Raw genomic sequence first — 18,878 nt, forward strand, 5'->3', positions numbered from 1 at the left:
AGAGAAGGCAGAGAATGAACTGGAAGTGTGATGAGACTGGGGAGCCTCAAAGCCCACCCCTTATGACACACTTCCACCAAGGCCCCACCTTCTAAAGGTTGCATAACCTCCCTAAACATTACCACCAACTGGGGAACAAGTGTTCAAATACTTGGAACTTCGGGGACTAACTCTCATTTAATCCTCCATACGCACCTCACATGCTATTCAACATCACCCAGTTTAAGAAACTTGTCTTGAAAAGCCAGCAGAGACAGCATAAGCACTGATGGGGAACCTGTTACCATTTTGCCAAAGGCATATGGTATCAGACTGCTTTGCGAGTGTTTGTTTATACCCCCGGATTGGTGCTGTTCTCAGGCTTGGTGAGAGATGCTTCTGTGTGCAATGGATGATGACTAACAAGTTGAGTGTTGAATGTTCACACAACTTAAATGGGTTATTTTTATCACTCCATCCAAGGGAACACTGCAGAGAAGAGGGCAGAGTGTAAGCCAGGGGACGGAAAGGACTGAAGGGAGACGCTGTCTTCTGGAGATGGCATGGTCGTTTTTCTCACAAAGTCAGAAACTCTGGTTATCAGCATGTACTGGTCTTATGTGTCAACCAGACACAAGCTGGAGTTATCACAGAGAAAGGAGACTGACTCCCTTGAGGAAATGCCTCCATGAGATCCAGCTGTAAAGCATTTTCCTAATTAGTGATTAAGGGTGGGAGGGCCCATTGTGGGTGGTGCCATCCCTGGGCTGGTAGTCTTGGGTTCTATAAGAAAGCAGGCTGAGCAAGCCAGAAAGCAGCACACTCCGTGGCCTCTGCATTAGTTCCTGCCCTGTCTGGGTTCCTGTCCTGATTTCCTTTGCAATGTGGAAGTGTAAGCTGAATAAACCCTTTCCTTGCCAACTTGCTTCTTGGTCATGATGTTTTGTGTAGGTATACAAACCCTGACTAAGACTCAGCACAAGATGGGGGCTCTCAGAATTCCATCATGTATGGATGAAGGGCTTATAAGGCCTCACATAGGAGCTATTTTGATTAATGATTGCTTGGAAAGGGTAGCAGTTTTCTCCAGTAGTGTAGCCATTCGTAGATTGTCCATGCTTGAGTAAATAGCCCCACCCATGCTCATGCAGGCAACCCTAATAAAGGTAGGTGGATTATCACATGATGGTTGCAGAGGACTTGGGGTTCAACAGGATTGGGAAGGGGACCAGAGAGGGAAAAAGTGAGTGACAAATGACCTATGTACATTATATACACATTTGATATCAAAAATAAATAAAAAGAATATCCTGTACCCATTAAAAAACACTGACTTTACATTTGTACACTGAACAGATGTGTTTTCTTTGGCATGGATTATCTCTTTATCAAACTGTCCCTTCTTAGGAAATAAAAGGCAGAAACATTACCATGCTACCATCCTAAAGATAAATTAATACATTCCAGTCACACAAGTCGGGCTCACTGTGTCCTAGCTGAGCCACTAGGCAAGATCCTTTTACAGGCTGCTCCTGAAGTCTGAGTTGTGTGTCTGTACTGTTGTTCCTCTTCAGTGAGATCCTGAAGATGAGCAGGATACAGTAGACTATCCTGTGAGTCCTGTACCTGTGAGGCTGAAGCAGCAGGGTTGATACGGAGTGAGAGTCTGATACCTCCTATGCATGCATACATATACACAGTCACACATACACACATTCATACACACACAAATTCACACACATGCTTATACATACACATTCACACATATATATACACATTTACTCAGACACATTCACACACGCACATTTGCACAGACATTCACACACATACACATACTTATACATACACATTCATTCACACACAGATACTTGCACACATTTACACATACACACATTCACACATGCACATATACTTATGCACATTCATACACATTCAGACACAGACACACACACTGAAGATCTCAGTGCTTGGTGCACCTCCCTTTGCTAGGGTGCTGAGCTGTGGGAACTAGGTACTGTCTCTGGCCTTGTGTGGCTTGTGTCTTGATGGGATACGAAGGCAGTGTTAGTGAGTGACTCAGAATTTGAGCTCCCTGTCATTAGCCTCCTAGCCTTGCTGTCATTCATACTATGTAACAGGTTTGCCCATCAAATGTAGAATATGTGTGTTCCAGGAGAAGGGACGCTGGTGAAGGAGAAAAGTCGGTGCTACCGGAAGGCTTTCTTGAAACAAAGTGTGATGCAATTTTGATGAATACCACCCCAGTCCGGCTGACCATCAGAACCTACAGTGGGCAGTGCCCACTGACCCTCAGAAGGGTTATGTGAAGTGGGACCCTAACATTTAATCATTAGTCCACACACTGTGCTTGGCAAAATGTTTTATTCTGAATAATTTTATTGTAAGTTACATAAGTCTTATTCTAGGTTTTACATAAAAAGGAAGTCACAAAGCTGCAAATCCCAGCTCTTCCTTGAAAATACATTCAAGTTCATAACATGTTAATTGCACTTAAAAAATTAAATAGGATGTGAAGGAAGGATGCGTTATAAAGACACTCAAGACTTTTTCATTTAATCTGCCTTGCATTTCTATAAAATTCCAAACCATCGGGGCTTACGGATGGATCTTGTCCCCACTGAGAAGAAAAGAACTAAGGGGGTTTCAACAAACGTGAAGCCGGGACAGCAAGAGGAAGCCTTGTGGTGGCTGGTGGGAATCAGAACACAGCATTGCCTGGTTATGAAAGAAAACATCCGAATCTCTGTGCCACGCGCTGTGGCTTCTGTGCCGCCTTCAGATATCCTTTCCACAGTCAGGACAGAGGATGTCGTCTCTCTCTGTGAGGAAGCCTCGCCCCACCAGGGACAGGGAGCACTTCTTACAGTTAAAGCAGTCGTTGTGCCATTGGCGTTCCTCGAAAGAGATGTACTTTGTGCCACCCAGACCTGTGCACAAAAGAAAACACAGGTGACCAATCGCACCATCTGATCCGCTTCAACCTTTGTGCCCACTGAACGACACATGTGCAGTGAGCGATCCACTTGAATGTTTGAGCCCGCTGTATGACACATGCGCAGTGAGCTTCAAACAAGCAGCTGAGCAGAGACTGCACGTATAATCAACAACTCTGCACAGCCTCGAGGAGCTCAGGGTCATCCGAACAGAAACTGGTTCTAACAAGAGTACTGTAACACTATGAAAAAGTGCCGGTTTGACCTGACCGTGTAGCTCAGTGATAGAGCCCTTGCCTATAGGGTTTGAGGGACTGGCTTCCATCACTAGCACCTTGAGAAAAAAGGTGTCTGCTGTTTTCTCGATGGTTAGGTTTTTCTCCTGACACAAAACCTGTTCCCCACAAGAAAAAAGGGAGCAAGTTCCTCGTGCCTTTGCTGAGTGCTGTAACAAAGGGAGTGGATGTAGGAAGGCAGAAGAGAAAAGGATAGGAAAGGACCTAGAAAGGTTCTGGGAAGGGCTAGGGAAATACCAGCTTGCAGAGGGGTGACCCTGGGATCAGCTCCAGAAGCAGGAGCTGCGGGTGAGAGAAGGGGCTCAGTGAGTTGGGGTACAGTGTAGTGAAGCTCAGTATGTATAAGTCTTTGGAAATACAGCTAAGAGTACGTTCTAGTTTGCAGTTTCAAAGTTCTTCTATATGTTCTTGAAAATCAATCATTGCTTTTCAGAGAATAATTCTGCTGTTTTAAAGGAAGAATTTTGGTTTTTCCAACACTTTCCCCAAATTCTATAACTGCAGCAAACATCCATGTCTAATATAAAGCACTTCACATTCATACTACTTTTCCATAAATTATAAAGTGTTGGAGACATTTCCTTCTCAGAAGTTAGGAAAACAGCTTCAAAGATGGGCACACCACTGAAAATGTCCCATTGTCCTCCCAAACTAATTTCAAGGGAAATACAGTATCTAAGTCGCTAGAATCAGATGTCTCAACAAAATTGAACTATTCTGTATATTTTAATTTTACATGCAAATAAAGCATGAACCTGGGTACGTGCCCAAGTCCTGCCAGCTAGGAAGGCATATAGGAGCAAGACAACTTGGTTCTAGGCAAGGTACACAACGGTATGCAAGTGTGTCTGTATAAAGACCCTACAAAGCTATAGGGGAAAGTCTGTGCCTCGCTGCTTCCTGCCACATATGTCTGCTGACGGTGCATCGCGGATGACGAAACAGTGGGCTTGTTAGCTTTCTGTCAACTCTGTACAACCTAGGATTGTCTGGGAAGCAGGGACCTCTTCCTGTAGCTAAGTAGTCTGTCGGGCATTTTCTTGACGTGGGAGGGACTAGCCCAATGTGGAGAATGTGACCCCTGGACAGTGGTCCTGGGTTCTACAAGCAAGCATGTTGAGCAAGACATGAAGAGCAAGCCAGTAAGCAGCACTCCTCCATGGCTCTGCTTGGATTCCTGCCTCCAGGTTCCTGCCCCCTTTTCTCTTCATGATGGAGTTATAAACAGTAAGATAAAATAAATCCTTTCCTTCACATGTTGCTTTTAATCATGGTGTTTATCAGAGCAACAAAGAAACAAAAACAGGTAGACTGGATGAATGGGATTGGAAAGACCACTTCAAGAAAAACTCCTATATATGACAGAATATTTGCACCCCCACCCCCTGTCACTGATTGGTACATGGTGAAAAAAAATCAAAGGGCTTTAGTCTGAAGCCAGTAGTCTCTACCCTCAATATGTTCAGCATACTCAATAGCTCAGTCCAAATACTAGTCTGCCAGCCAGGCACATTTGGGGCTCTCACTTTGTCAAACTCTCTGGGGACTGTGCTACTCAGTATGTGTCCCCATCTAGCTGTGGTTTGTGGTTAAAAGAGTCTCATTAAGATGACATGAATACTTCAAATACCAGGTCTGCTGTCAGGGCTGAAATGCACCATTCATTTTGTTCATGTGACTATAATAGACTCAGACCCAAGCAGAAACACTCATGGTTCTGCATTCCCAGGCTTAAGGGGAAGTCACCAGCTGTGTTCTGAGGATGCACAGCAGAGAGGCAGAAATGCTTGCTGGGCTCAGAGCCTCAAGATATTAACAACACTCTTGTGCTAACACTCTAGGCATCCGTGTTGTTCCAGGAAGCAATGGCCCTCCCAGGACACTTACCACTAATGGGGTTGGTGCACCCAGCACATTTCTTAGCGTACAAGTCACAGAAGCAGGTCAGGCAGTATGGAAACTCATCCCGTGCTGTGAAGCGTTGCCCAGATAGCTGCTTCTTGCAGGCTGTGCACACAAAGCACTCCTTGTGCCAGGGCTGCTCCCGGTAAGTAACACCTCCTGTGGTGATAGGCTGGGGGAGACAAGTGTAAGAGTCAGGGCTACCCCTCTTTCTGGTAAACCTCTGTCACTGCTGTGGCCCATGGATGATGTAAGACACGCCCCCCCACCCCCAACAAATACAGTTTGTTAAAGTCGACATGGAGGGACCCGTGGCTCCAGCCACATATGTAGCAGAGGATGGCCTTGTCAGTCATCAGTGGGAGGAGAGGCTCTTGGTCCTTTGAGGGCTTGATGCTCCAGTGTAGGGGAATGCCAGGACCAGGAAGTGGGAGTGAGAGGGTTGGTGAGCAGGGGGAGGGGATAGGGGGGGTTTGGAGTGGAAACCAGGAAAAGGGATAATATTTGAAATGTAAATAAAGAATCTATCTAATAAAAAAAAAAAAGGAAAAGAAAAGAAAAGAAACTTCATACCCCAGGCACCACATGTTACCACCCACACCATTGCTATGGCTCCTGGCGTTCTCCCTAGTGATGCCGGGTCTTTAGGTTTCACAGTAGTGCAGGGGAACAGAAGCAATGGGTGCTATGGGGCACTGTCACCATCCCAAATAGGAAGGTAGCTCAGTGGTGGAGTCATTGACTGCTACTTCTGAGCAGCCCCGAGACCTGTAGCTAGAGACCTCAGTACCTCCCCTCTGTCTACAAAGTCGGAGTGATGAAGAGAAAAGGGTGAATCTCCGTGGAAGCCTTCCTTCAAATCCCAGCAACTGGTTGGCCTCTCCAGCGCTAGTCTCATGCTCAGCCTGTACAGTAACTAGAGAGGCAGAAAGGCAGAGGCTTTCTGGAATCCGCATCTGCTGACGTGGCACCCTGAAGGCCTTTCTCCTCACCCTGTCGTGCAGTCATAGGAGGTTTCTAAAGAAGCTGCAAGGTAATAAACAGCTTGCCAAACCTCCACTGCTTCCAGTAACCTCCAAGCATTGCTCTCCATGTGAATTTAAATCATGGTGGAGAGCAGAGTCAGAAGTCAGGGGAGTCTAGGTGAGCCTGGGCTCTGCATGCAGTGGCCACAGACGACAGGCCACGCCCCAGAGCTCTTTACCTTGTGAACAGTATGGCAGCATTTGGCCATTTCTGAAGTCCCTGCATGAAGTTTGTGTGGCAAGATGCTATTTCTAGGCTGTAGATGAAGCAACTGAGACCCAGGCATTGCCCAAGAATTATGTCACAGCCAGTTAATGACTAGGCAAGAAGGAGAATCAGGACTCCCTTCTGTCCTGTGCTCTTGTCATTAAACCACACAGGAGTAATCACTTGTCTGTCACTCCCCTGCCCCAGAAATGGAATTTATGAAAAATATTCTTGGTCTCCATGTTCGGGGGGATACAGGAAACATGTAAAGTGATGCTTACTCTGCCTTGAGTTTCCCCTGATCCTCCCTATGTGCTCTGGATCCAGTACCCTTCACATCCTTCTCCTCTTCTCTGTCTCCTATTCCCTATGCTCCCCCACTTTCTCCCCTTCCCTCCCCTCTCTCCCCTCCCCCTACCTTCCCCCTCCCCTCCCCCTCCCCATTCCTTTTCCCTTTCTTTCCCCTCCCTCACTTCCTCCCCTCCCCCACTTCCTCCACTTCCCTTCCTCCTCTCCCCTTTCCTCCCCTTCCCCCTTTCCCCTTCCTCTCCCTTCCTGCCCCTTCCCCCTTCCTCTCCCTTCCTGCCCCTTCCCCCTTCCTCTCCCTTCCTGCCCCTTCCTCCCCTTACCCCTTCTACCTCACCTCTTTTATTCAACCCCCCCAACTACTCCTCCTCTCTTCATACTTTCCACTTCCTCCCACTCCCTCCACATCTCCTCACACCCCTCTCCACCCCCTCTCACATCACAGCAGCAGGCTCAGCTTCACTTCGGCTTAAGCATGGCTTTCTTGGAGATTTCTTTCCTCAGCACCCCCAGCCTCCACCCTCCGCCCCACCTTAGCTGGTTCTTCTTGTTGTCTACTCTGTGACCAATCTGTCCTGTCTCACAGCACATGTATCAAAGACACCCTGCTGGCTGCAGAATCATTTCCACACAGATTAAAATCCAGCCTTTGAATGTCCTGCCCGCCCTCAGACCCCTCTTTCCTTGCCTGAGGATGGCCATGCCCAGCTTGAAAGCCCTGAGTGTATTTAGGGAGCAGCTATACAAAGGCATGCACCCACAAGACTGCCTGCTGCACTTTTGCAACTAAAATGACCACATGGATAAGCAGATGACAGGAGGAGTGACTCAAAGGCGCCACGGGGACCGCTCTCATGGTGCTGCCATGTGGTGTCTGTAGGGGTGCCTACAGGCTTGTAACCCTGGCAGTGGAGCTGATCTCCAGGTCAACAACTACTAAACGGTGCTCAGGTTTCTGTTGTGCATATGCACAAATAAATAGACTCTATGGCCATCAAACATACATGAGTGAACACAGCATTCAGGGTGTGTTACCTGCCTTGCTTACAGAGTCCATTACGGGTGAACCCAATGAGAGCTTCCCCTACCACATCAAGATGAGCCTTGCTGGAAGGGACCAAACTGTTTCCAAGCCTGAAGTGGTGGGTGCACAGCAGAAAGACATCCCAGGAGAGACAGGTGCAGAAGCTAAGCAAAGAACTGCCACAGATGTGGTAAAGGGCAGTGCAGCAGGGGAGTGAGGAGAGCAGAGGGCATAGGAGGGCAGGGAAGTGAGGGAGGGGAAGGGCTTAACAGGCAGGTATAGGTCCTAATGGCACTGAAGTCCTGGAAGTGTCACCATCCACGGAGCGGTATGTGGGAGGGTGTGGCAGAGCTCGTCTGTGGTTCTTGTTTATTCCAGATCAGCCTAACAGAGACAGGTTAAGGATAAGGCATTTCCCTTCCCTCCAACATCAGGTAATAACATTTGGAAATGTTCTTGAAGGCATGATAAAGACCAGATCACAGACCCAATAGATCAACACACAGACACCCAAGAGAACAGACTCGAAAGGCAGGAAGGGGCAAGCTCTCGGAGCATAGAGATGTGACAGGCATTCCTTCATGACAGCTGGGCCAAGGATGGAAGCTGAGGATGACAAGAGGCCCCAAGGGATCCGGAGCACCTTTTTGCACTGCACGCACTGCAGGGCATACTGCTTCTCATAGCAGGGCACGCAGAAGTTCTGATTCTCCTTAGGTATGAAGCTCTTGGTTCCAATGGGCTGCTGGCAGCGCTGACAGGTGAAGCAGGTCTCGTGCCAGCTGCTGCCCTTGTATTCCATCTTGCGGGTACCTGCGGTCAGAGGCGAGAGAGATCAGAGGCTGCCGTTAGACTGGCTAGAGTCCAGTAACGTGCCTCCAGGGCCTGTTAACCTCCTAGTGTTACATGACAAGGCAACATCTTCTGTTCTCAAAGGCTCATCTCTAACTGGAGATAATTTCCATTTTGCCTTTTGTTTCAACACTATACATGCAATCCTAGAACAATATGGTACATAGTAAGTACTTGAAGTTTACATTAAATATGGCAGTTGGGAATTTTAAGTGGAAATAAAAATTAATAAAATGAATATCAGTGAATTTAATTAATAAATTGAAATTAACAAAATAAAAAAAATTAAACTGCATTTTCACATGGTAAAACATAGATAAAACTCAGCATGGCTAGTTAATGCTTATGTGGTAGGATTGGTGAAGGTGACTACTTAGCAACACTTGCTCTGTATACTCATGGTTTAACTTCCTTTCGGTTATCTGTGGTCAGACTCAGGTCAAACTGAAAATATTTAACAGAAAATTCCAGAGATATAGGATTCATTCATTAAAGAAAGTCGCACGCCTTTCTGGGTAATGTGATGAGACATTGCATTCCCCTACCCCATCTACAAGGATGGTGATTATTGGGGCTGGCGAGATGATTCAGTGGGTAAGAACATTGGCTGCTCTTTTGAAGGTCCTGAGTTCAAATCCCAGCAACCACATGGTGGCTCACAACCACCTGTAATGAGATCTGACGCCCTCTTCTGGTATGTCAGAAGACAGCTACAGTGTATTTATATATAATAATAAATAGATTTTGGGGCCTGAGCGAGCAGAATTGACTGGAATGAGCAGAGGTCCTAAAAATCAAATTCCTATCAACCACATGAAGGCTCACAACCATCTGTACAGCTACAGTGTACTCACATACATAAAAATAAACAAATCTTTTTTTAAAAGGATGGGTATTATCCTGTTTCCCAGGGCATCCACACTGTATTTGCTACCAATCCCCCTCATTACAAGGCCAACTACCATGATACCACAGTCCCTGGGTTCATATAGCCCATTTTACTTACTTTTATTATGTCCAATACACTAAACTTTGTCATAAAGCAGAGTAAATGTAGGCTTAGTACTATCAATGGTGGGTCTCAGAATATACTCGCTAAGGATGGAGGGAATACTGTACATCCCCTGTTGTACTTTCATTTATCAACATCCATCTGGTTCACAGTGAAGCAGAAGTGACTAGAGGCCACGGAGATGGCTTAGCGGGTCACATTCCTTGCCGTGAGAGAGTCTGACAACCTGAGTCCAGTCCCCAGAACCCACCACAGAAGAGGCAAGCCAAGAGGTATCCTTTGACCTCCAAAGTGCACTGTGGCGTGTACATTCCCCTATACACACACACACACACACACACACACTCGCACACATGCACACACACAGACACACACACGCACAGATACACAGACATACACACAGACACACACGCACATGCACAGACACACAGACACACACATGCACACACAGACACACACATGCACACACATGCACAGACACACACATGCACACACACGCACACACAGACACACATACACACACATGCATACACACACGCACAGACACACACACAGACACACAGACACACACACGCACAGACACACACATGCACACACAGACACACACATGCACACACAGACACACAGACACACACATACACACACACACGCACAGACACACACACACATACACACACACGCACAGACACACACACGTACACACAGACACACATACACACACACTCACACATGTACACACATGCACACAAACACTAATCACCAATAATAACAAATCAATGTCTGTGGCGTTGATGACCTGGAGTCTCCAGCCCAGTGCAGTGAGGCACTATAGCAATACCTGCTGTGTGAACCACATTGTTTTGGACCTCTCTGGTTTTCCACACTGTGCTGTGAACTAGAACGAGAGCTACCCTAGTCACTACTGTCATTGCACATTTCTATCACTCTTCAGTCAGTATGTCCTAGAAATTTGTTCACTCTACCACCAACAACCTGACGAACAGCAAACACTCTGCATTTACTGACTGTTTTTTTTTTAACATCCCTAACATGTGTGTATATTTATAAAATGAGCGAATTCAGAACTGAAGCTACTGTATGTGATACCCTTTGTATGATGCAGTAGACTAAGAAAAGAGGTTATGTGTAAGAAGATAAGAGTGGGGTCTTGTGTATGTGATACCTCAGGGATATCCCACAGCAGTCTGTGGGCCAGACCCATACTGCTGTCTATTTCTTAATTGGGGTTTATTTTTATCTGCTTTATGGTAGAGCTAAGAGGGCCTCTTGCATGCTAGGAAAGATTCTACCTTTATACCCACAGCCTACAAACCATTTTCTACCATAGCCTCTGTTCTTTTTCTAACAGCAGAGGAGCTGCAGAAGAGTTGAGTTTGTGACAGACACTGTATCATTTGCAACTAGAAAAACAACAACAACAACAACAACAACATGTTTCTGGCTTTTAAAAAAAAAATGTAAGGTGTTGCTATCTGGCCCTGGCTAGCCTTGACCTCACAAATCCCCTGACTCAGCTTCTAGTATGTGGAGTCTCCATGCAGTACCACATCTGGCTTTTATGTCTTTGATGGGAAATATTTTCAGCTGTGTGAATCATATAAAGGATGCAGAATCCTAGACACAGCAGAAGTACACTGAATAATGCAAGCAACTATGAACTCGTCGTTAGATCTCAGTCAAAACAGCGAGGTTTGGGCTTTCCTCGAGCTGGCTGGAAGGCTAGTCAGGAGACATCTGTGCATCTGATGCATTGAGAATTAATTCTTAGATGGTTCTTAGACAGCATATGTGGGTCACTTTCTCAGCTTCTAATTCTTCCAAGAGGTTCTATCTTATATAGACTATGTAAAATGTGCAGGGCTCATGTGTGGGCAACACACTGTGCCTTCTAAAGTGGAGGTACACAGGCTGTCCAGAGGAAGGATGATCTTGCAGTGAAAATGACATTGAACAACCAGTGTGGGGTGAGAATGGGTAGTTTTCCAATGCGTTTCCTTGGCACCCAGAGGCTGGCTCCTTTACCACCGTGTGCATCTTGGTCCTCTGCTCTTGTCTCTCTGAGCTGCTGCTGATAAGTGGCGCACCAACCAAGTGATTTCTCACCGAAGACAGTTATCTATGCCTCTCCAAGGCTCGCTCTCCGTGTGGGCTCAGGTAAATATGTATTGGTTTCTTGAAACAGGGTCTGGCGTTGGAGCTCTGGCTACTCTAGGATTTACTATTTAGAGCACACTAGTCTAGAACTTACATCTCTCCTTCTGCCTCTACTTCATGAGTGCTGGCATTACGAATATATGCCACCATGCTGGTCTCTGAAATAAATCTTATGGCAACACAGGGTTGGGGAATTGTACCCTCATGGAAAGTGCTAGAAAGGCCACCCATTGTCATGGCCACAGGCTTCAGAGTTACCATGCAATGCGGCTAGTATGGTCCTGTCCCCATCCAAACAGCCAGTGAGGAATCAGGAACATGTATGTGGGTGAAAGATTAGAGCTGGCCAGTCTCCTTGAGCCCGTCTTCCTCTGACACCAGCAAGAAAACAGATGACAGGGGCCTAGCATTTAGTTTGTGTGAACTGGCAAGTCCCAGGACAGGATTATGATGAAATTCTGGTTTTCTGTCTTGTCAGTGTGTTGTGTGGGACCAGGCAGGGAGAAGGATCTGGACTCAGTCCTGTAAACCAAACCAAAGCTCCGCAGAAGCTCTGCGCACTAGTCACCTTGCCCCTTTGTTTTGATGTTTTAATTGGTTTGTGATATGTACATGTATCTAATAGGGTGTAATACTCTAAGCAAAAATTGTAAACAGGGAGATCAAATCAGGACCATTTCTATGTACAGGCATGTCTGCAGTATCAGCCATTCAGAAGGTTTTAGCAAGAGGATCATTTGAGACCAGAGTCTGAGGCAAGCCTGGCAATGCAGAGAGAGTTCCTGTCTCCTAAAATCTGAACAATAATAAAAACAACCCCCCTGGTCTGGAGGCTGCTGTGAATATGGTTTTTAGATGAAATTACTGTTTGCAGCCAGCAGACTTTGAACAAAGCAGATTATACCCCTTGCAACAGAGAGGTCTCATCCAATCTGTGACAATCTGGTGAGCCAAGAACAAAGTTTCCTCAAGGGTAGGAATTCTCAAGACCAACTCAGAGAAAGCCTGTATGCCTGTAGTCCCGTGAACTCTGGATGGGTCAATGCACACGGCCTCCAGTGAGTGTACAAAGGGACACGAGTGTGTTAAGCTCCCATCAGCGATATCATTTCTATATTCAAAGTAACTCCAATTGTCAGGGTTCACTTAACTATGTACTGACAGAGGACTGTCTTGCAGACCATGACCTCCCTGTGGGGTGAGCAGACCAAGACCCACATAGCTACTGGTTACACCTAGGGCACAAAGCAAAGAGCACTTAGGTTCTCAGTCCAGCACCATGGACTATATGGGGATGCCCCATTGAGGTAGATCCCAGAACTGCTCTTGTATCCTGTTAGAGAGGCTATGTGTGCTTGCTCCAGCAAAAGACCTCTGCAACTCCTCTGTCCTCTACTTCACAGCTATGTCCCAGAACCCAAGTGAAGGAAAGGAGTTACCCTGCAGAGTCAGCTTCCTTGTCCACGTGTTCTGCACCCGTGCAGATGTAATATACTAAGACACAAAAATCCCTCATATGGACCTGACCCAGCTGCTCTCTGCAGACCCAAGTCCTCCCTCTGTACCTTTACCTCCCAGGGCCTGCCTGTCTGCTCACAGGCAGGAAAGATCCTAGCGCTGGCTGACTAGGCATAAAGGATAGGGAAAACTGGAGGAACTGGGGGCATAGGAGTCACACAGAAGAGGGTGGAGCACTTCAGAGGTGAATGAACAAAGCCAAAAAAGGGAGAACAGAGCAGCAGTAGGTAAGGTAGACCCTGGGGCTGGGCTACAGCAGTATGTATAACTGGCTACAACTATGTAACTAACTAAGCTACTATGTAGCTATGTGGCTGGGCTGCAGCTGTGTGGCCAGCTGCAGCTGTGTGGCTGGGCTGCAGTTGTGTGGCTGGCTGCAGCTGTGTGGCTGGGCTGCAGTTGTATGGCTGGCTGCAACTATGTGGCTGGGCTGCAGCTGTGTGGTTGAGCTGCAGCTGTGTGGCTGGCTACAGCTGTGTGGCTGGCTGCAGCTGTGTGGTTGGGCTGCAGGCATGGTGAGCGTCTTAGGGAGACCCTACTCACTAGATAACTGCAAATTGACTTCCCCGGGGCTCTTGTTTAGAAGACTACCAAAGAATTAATTTGCTTTCCTTTTGGAGACAGAGTCTTGTGTTGGTTTTGTCTGTTCATTTGTCGGCTTTAGTCAACTTGATATGAGGTAGAATCACTTGGGGAGACAGAGCCTCCATTTCAAAAATGCCTCCACAGACTGACCTGTAGGCAAGCCTCTTGGTGGATGATCAACATGGGAGGGGCCAGTCTTTGGTGGGCAGTGCTCCAATGCCTCCTGCCATACCCCACTTGGGTCCTAAGTTTCTATTTAGCGTGGCTTAAAGTTCCAGCATCACCAATCTCCATGCAACTATGTCTTCCCCACCCCTCCCCAGCTGTGCTTCAGGCTGGTGCTTCTGTTCCCGTCACAGTGTGTCACAGTCATTTAAAAGTCGTATTAACCAGAAAAATGTTGTAGCAATAAGACTCTATCTTACTGAAGGTCTAATTATCTCCTTGGGAAAAGTATTACTTCTCACCCCATATATCTTCCCCAAATACTTCCCATATGTCAGTCTGTCACCCAGAACTCTGCAGTACCTACTCTTTGCCAAAAGCAAAGCAAGCCAGGAATAAAACAGAAAGTTAGTCACTCTCCCACAGACGGATGGGAGTTTGAGTGTGTGGAAGGAGCTCAGCAGCAGGGTGTTCACTGGCGTGTAGGAGGCCATGAACATCCACAGCACCACAAGTCAGAATGTGACTTAAAACTGTCTCTTAAGCATTGTGTTCTTCACACAGCAATGGGGCCCTGCTATATAGGACGACACAGGATTATCTTTTGGTGGCCCTGGATCTTAAAGTTAGTATGCGATCCATTGAAACTACAAACTCAAAAAACCTTGACTTAAACTCTCTCTCTCTTTCTTTCTCTTGCACACACACACACACACACACACACACACACACACCCTGCTGCCTGGGGGCACACTACACATCTGTGGAAGCGGATTACTGTGGCTGTGACTGGAGCCTGGATACACACTTGATCCCAATGGCCAACCAGTGTTCCTCCTTCCCGCATGAGCTGTGCCTTTGAGGGCGGTCACAGAACAATGCGGGACTCTCTGTGTGAGGAAGACTGCTAGCCATGGGGCCACATGTGGCTAGAGCATGAATGAGTCAGCATGTAGGGAGAGGAGGGGCATTGGTCAACGTCCACTTTGTCAAATGAGTGTGAACTTTGCAGGCGTACTTCTTTAAAGCCCTTTCTAACCTCCACATCTGCTCTGACATGAAGGGTTTCACATTTTACACACCCCTGTGAGGTGCTGAGAATCAGGCATTTTCTGACTGAGCCATCTTCCAGCCCTAACTTCTATTGCTATTACATGTAAAGAAATGATGATGATGATGATGATGATGATGATGATGATGATGATGATGATGAGTGATACCTCTAGTTCCTACTACTTGGAAGACTGAAGTGGTGGGATCAATTGAGCTTTCTTACTGCCCCTCCCCCATCAAGAAACAGGCTGGCCTAGAACTCCAGAGATCTGTTTCCAGCTAAAGAGTGCTGAGATTAAAGGTGTGTCCCATCGCACCTGGCGCCGGATAGGATTCTTAAAGAAAAAATAATCCTTTTAAATGGCTTTATGTTGCTTGAATTTATCAGTGGAGTGAACTGAATTTCATCTAGACTTCTCTTTTAAGTTTAACATATTTGATAGCTTTACTTAAGAGTTCTTGTGCTGGGCGTGGTGGCGCATGCCTTTAATCCCAGCACTCGGGAGGCAGAGGCAGGCAGATTTCTGAGTTCGAGGCCAGCCTGGTCTACAAAGTGAGTTCCAGGACAGCCAGGGCTATACAGAGAAACCCTGTCTCAAAAAACCAAACCAAACCAAACCAACACAAAAAAAGTTCTTTGATTAACAAACTTCAAATTCTTAAGTAATTCCAAAACTGAGTTAAAATTATGGGTATTGTGAATAATTAAATATTATTAGTGTTAAAATAGCTAATATATCAAGAAATTTCAACTAAAACCACAAGCATGGATCATTTTCTCAATATATACTTTAAAACTCAGAAACTCAAGGTTAATTCATGTTTTTAAAGTCTCATACACACTTTAGTAGTTACTTAATATTACTGTGGTCCCAAGGTATGCAAACTACTGATACAGCAACATGTCATTGTGATCTACAAACATGTTACATGCCACTTATGGCTGTCCTGGGACATATAAATCCTGTAGGCCACTCAGAGTGGATACACCTGGTGATTCTAAAGTTTCTTAATATATCTGCTTCCCCTTGATTCTAAACCTCCCTATAATTAAAGGATTTCGAAGCGGCTGTCTTGACACTTTACACTATTTAGTTATCTTGCATAGAAATCTGGCTGTGCCATCCAGGCTGGCCTGGAATGCACTGTCTTCCTGCCTGAGCTTCCCAACTTCTGGGGTTCAGGACTGCATTAACATACAAATTGCCTTGTAAGCTATTTGCGTTCACTGCCTATACCCAGTTTGTCCACTCGAGGGCGCCTGATGACCTTGCTTGGACCACTGTCTGCACAGGCTCCATCGGCCTCCTCCACAGGAGTGGTTCAGAGCCCACATTGCCCAAAGTTACATTTCCCCAAACTCCGTCTGCTCACACTTGCCTCTATCCCCAATAAGCTTGCAGTTACCCCTGTATCTAAGTGACCTGCTTACCGCTGCTTCCAACCTGCCTAGTCTTCGGGGAGAGCCTGTGCTTCCTATTGGCACGCCCATGGATGGATAACTCTCTGCTGGCTTTGTGTACTTATCTGGGAGTTACATGTCGAGCAGTAGGTACATGTGTGAGTATGACACACACTGAGAGCTCCCTCACTCTGAACCTACCGCCTGTGCTAGTACCGTGTTCTAAATCATACCACCCTCTAAGCTGCTAGACATCAGAGTCCTAGGTCAGGTTCTCTGAGATGCTCTGATGTCCATTTTTATATCGTGTGTATGATAAGACTTGCTTCTTAAATCCCATATTTGCCTATGTGTATTTGTGTGCATTTTTTCAGTGATGGCAATCAAACCCACACAGTAGGCGTGGGGCAGCAGCAGGTCCCCCCTATACTTTTATTAACTCACCTTGGCTGGCCTCTAACTCACAGAGATGTGCCTGCCTCTATGTGTGACATACTGAGATTAAAGGTGTGCACCACCATACCTGGTCTATCACTCACTGTTTACAAATAAGAGATTCCTTTCTCCTATACAAAGCCAAGAGGAGAAGAGGAGAGAGAGGTGGGTGCGGGGGGGGGGCGGGGGGGGAAGAACTCATCTTCTCCAGGTAAAAAAGAGACATAGTATCATTGCGTATAGTTCTTAACCCAGTTGTGGTTCTGTCCATTTTTGATGTCTAGGGCATAACGTCATGAGGTCAGGCAGATGGTGAAGCTAAGCAACATGTAACTCTTGGCCCATCCTGGCACACCAGAACACAAATCCTAGTTGTTGAAATAACTGAGCGTAAATTCAGCAAGCAGAGCAGAACAAGAAAGCGCGTGCACTGGGGGAAGCGAGGCAGGGGAAGAGACACATTTCCAGGGAATTGCTGGCATTCCTTTTCTGGCCAGTTCTCTTCAGCCACAGGCTGCTGTATATCCTCAGCCAACCAACGCAGATCAAGAGTCCCCAAAGAAAATAATTATATCCACTAGAGAACTTATACAGACATCCGCCATTACACCACACAGTAGAACAGTGTTCATACACCACTTGCAGATTATTTTAAATATATGTGGAAATGTTCTATATAAGAAGTAGGCATTCTGCATAGGGCGCTTGAAAACCTGAGGGTGCTGGTAGCTGGACCTAATCCCTGAGATACTAAAGGCTGACCGAACAGGAATTCCACTTCTCCTAATGATACACCTCACTCCTCTCCCACCCCCACATTTTGAGGGGTAGGGGTTGAAACAGGCCTTGAATGTCCTGGAACTTGCTCTGTAGACAAACTCTACCTGCTTCTGCCTACCGAGTGCTGAGATTAAAGGCGAGCAACATCATCGCCCAGTCACACCCCCTGCATCTGAGATCGATTAACATGTCCTGTGTTCAGGGCCGAGCATGAAGTATCAACACCAGTGTCTGTCTCTGGACAACTGAGAGTCCCACCGCACAGCCCATCACTGAACTGGCTCAGAGCCGCATGCGCATGATAAAGGCAGTGCGTTCTGACCTGGCATGATGGTCTTCTTGCATTCCTGGCACTTGGACGAGTATTCATTGGAATAGCAGTCGGTGCATAGCAGCTGCTCCTCCTTGGCAGCAAAGGGCTTGTCCACCAGGGAGCTTCCACACCGGGAGCAGTGGAAGCAGCCTTCGTGCCAGTGCCGATCCTTGTAGGACAAGTCCTAGAGAGGCAGACACACAAATCATCAGAGGTGGGACAGGAGAGGTGAAGCTACTGTCTGACTCAGAGCACACAGGGGCCTTGGTGCACGACATTGCTGGAGTGGGTAGGCAAGAGAGGGAGGGGAGGGGGAGGAAGGAGGGCAGATTTGCCTGTGGACAAGCCTGTGCTGTATTTTCTTGATTGATGATTGATATGAGAGAGACCAGCTTACTATGGGCTGGTGGTCCTGTGTGCTATTTAAAAGGCAGGCTAAGCAAGCCACAGGGAAGGGACAAGCCAGCAATCAGCTCTTTTCCTCTGCCTCTGTATCTGTTCCTTCCTCCCTGCTCCTGCTCTGACCTCCTTTAGTGATGGAGTGCGGTCTGAGAGTTGTAAGCTGAAACAAGCTTCCTCCCTGTTTCTTTTGGTTGTGATGTTTTCTCACAACGCAAGAAACCCTGACTTAGACCCTGAACTTGGAGGCCTTGTTTCTGTGAGGCTCACGCTCCCCTGAACCCAGCTCCCTGCCTGTCAGTGGGTTGGTCCTTTGAAGGAATGCATCAGAGACCTGGCTGACACACATGCCGGACTCCCGCTAAGTCTATGATGAGAGTGGGCAGTGAGAGAGCAGAAACCTAAACCTGTCTTTTGAAGGTTAAATACTGAAAGTAATTTTACAGAAAAAAAAATTTGGTGGGGAGATCATATGTACTTTGTCGTATATTTTGA

At 46.7% G+C, this 18,878-nt stretch overlaps 1 protein-coding gene across 3 annotated transcripts in view; it reads right to left on the minus strand.

The window, feature by feature from the left end:
* Window positions 1–2,342: 2,342 nt before the first annotated feature.
* Window positions 2,343–18,878, minus strand: part of Fhl2 (four and a half LIM domains 2) — a 68,959-nt gene continuing 52,423 nt past the window's right edge. For all 3 annotated transcript variants that reach the window (XM_021198193.2, XM_029538214.1, XM_021198192.2), the window contains exons 3-6: window positions 17,994–18,168; window positions 8,338–8,507; window positions 5,117–5,303; window positions 2,343–2,927 (exon numbers count right to left, since the gene is read on the minus strand). In XM_021198193.2, coding sequence (XP_021053852.1) covers window positions 2,776–2,927; window positions 5,117–5,303; window positions 8,338–8,507; window positions 17,994–18,168 — 684 coding nt within the window. In that variant the 3' untranslated portion in view covers window positions 2,343–2,775. The remainder of the gene's footprint in view (window positions 2,928–5,116; window positions 5,304–8,337; window positions 8,508–17,993; window positions 18,169–18,878) is intronic.

The sequence above is a fragment of the Mus pahari genome, chromosome 5 (genome assembly GCF_900095145.1).
Source record: "Mus pahari chromosome 5, PAHARI_EIJ_v1.1, whole genome shotgun sequence".
Lineage (NCBI taxonomy): Eukaryota > Metazoa > Chordata > Mammalia > Rodentia > Muridae > Mus > Mus pahari.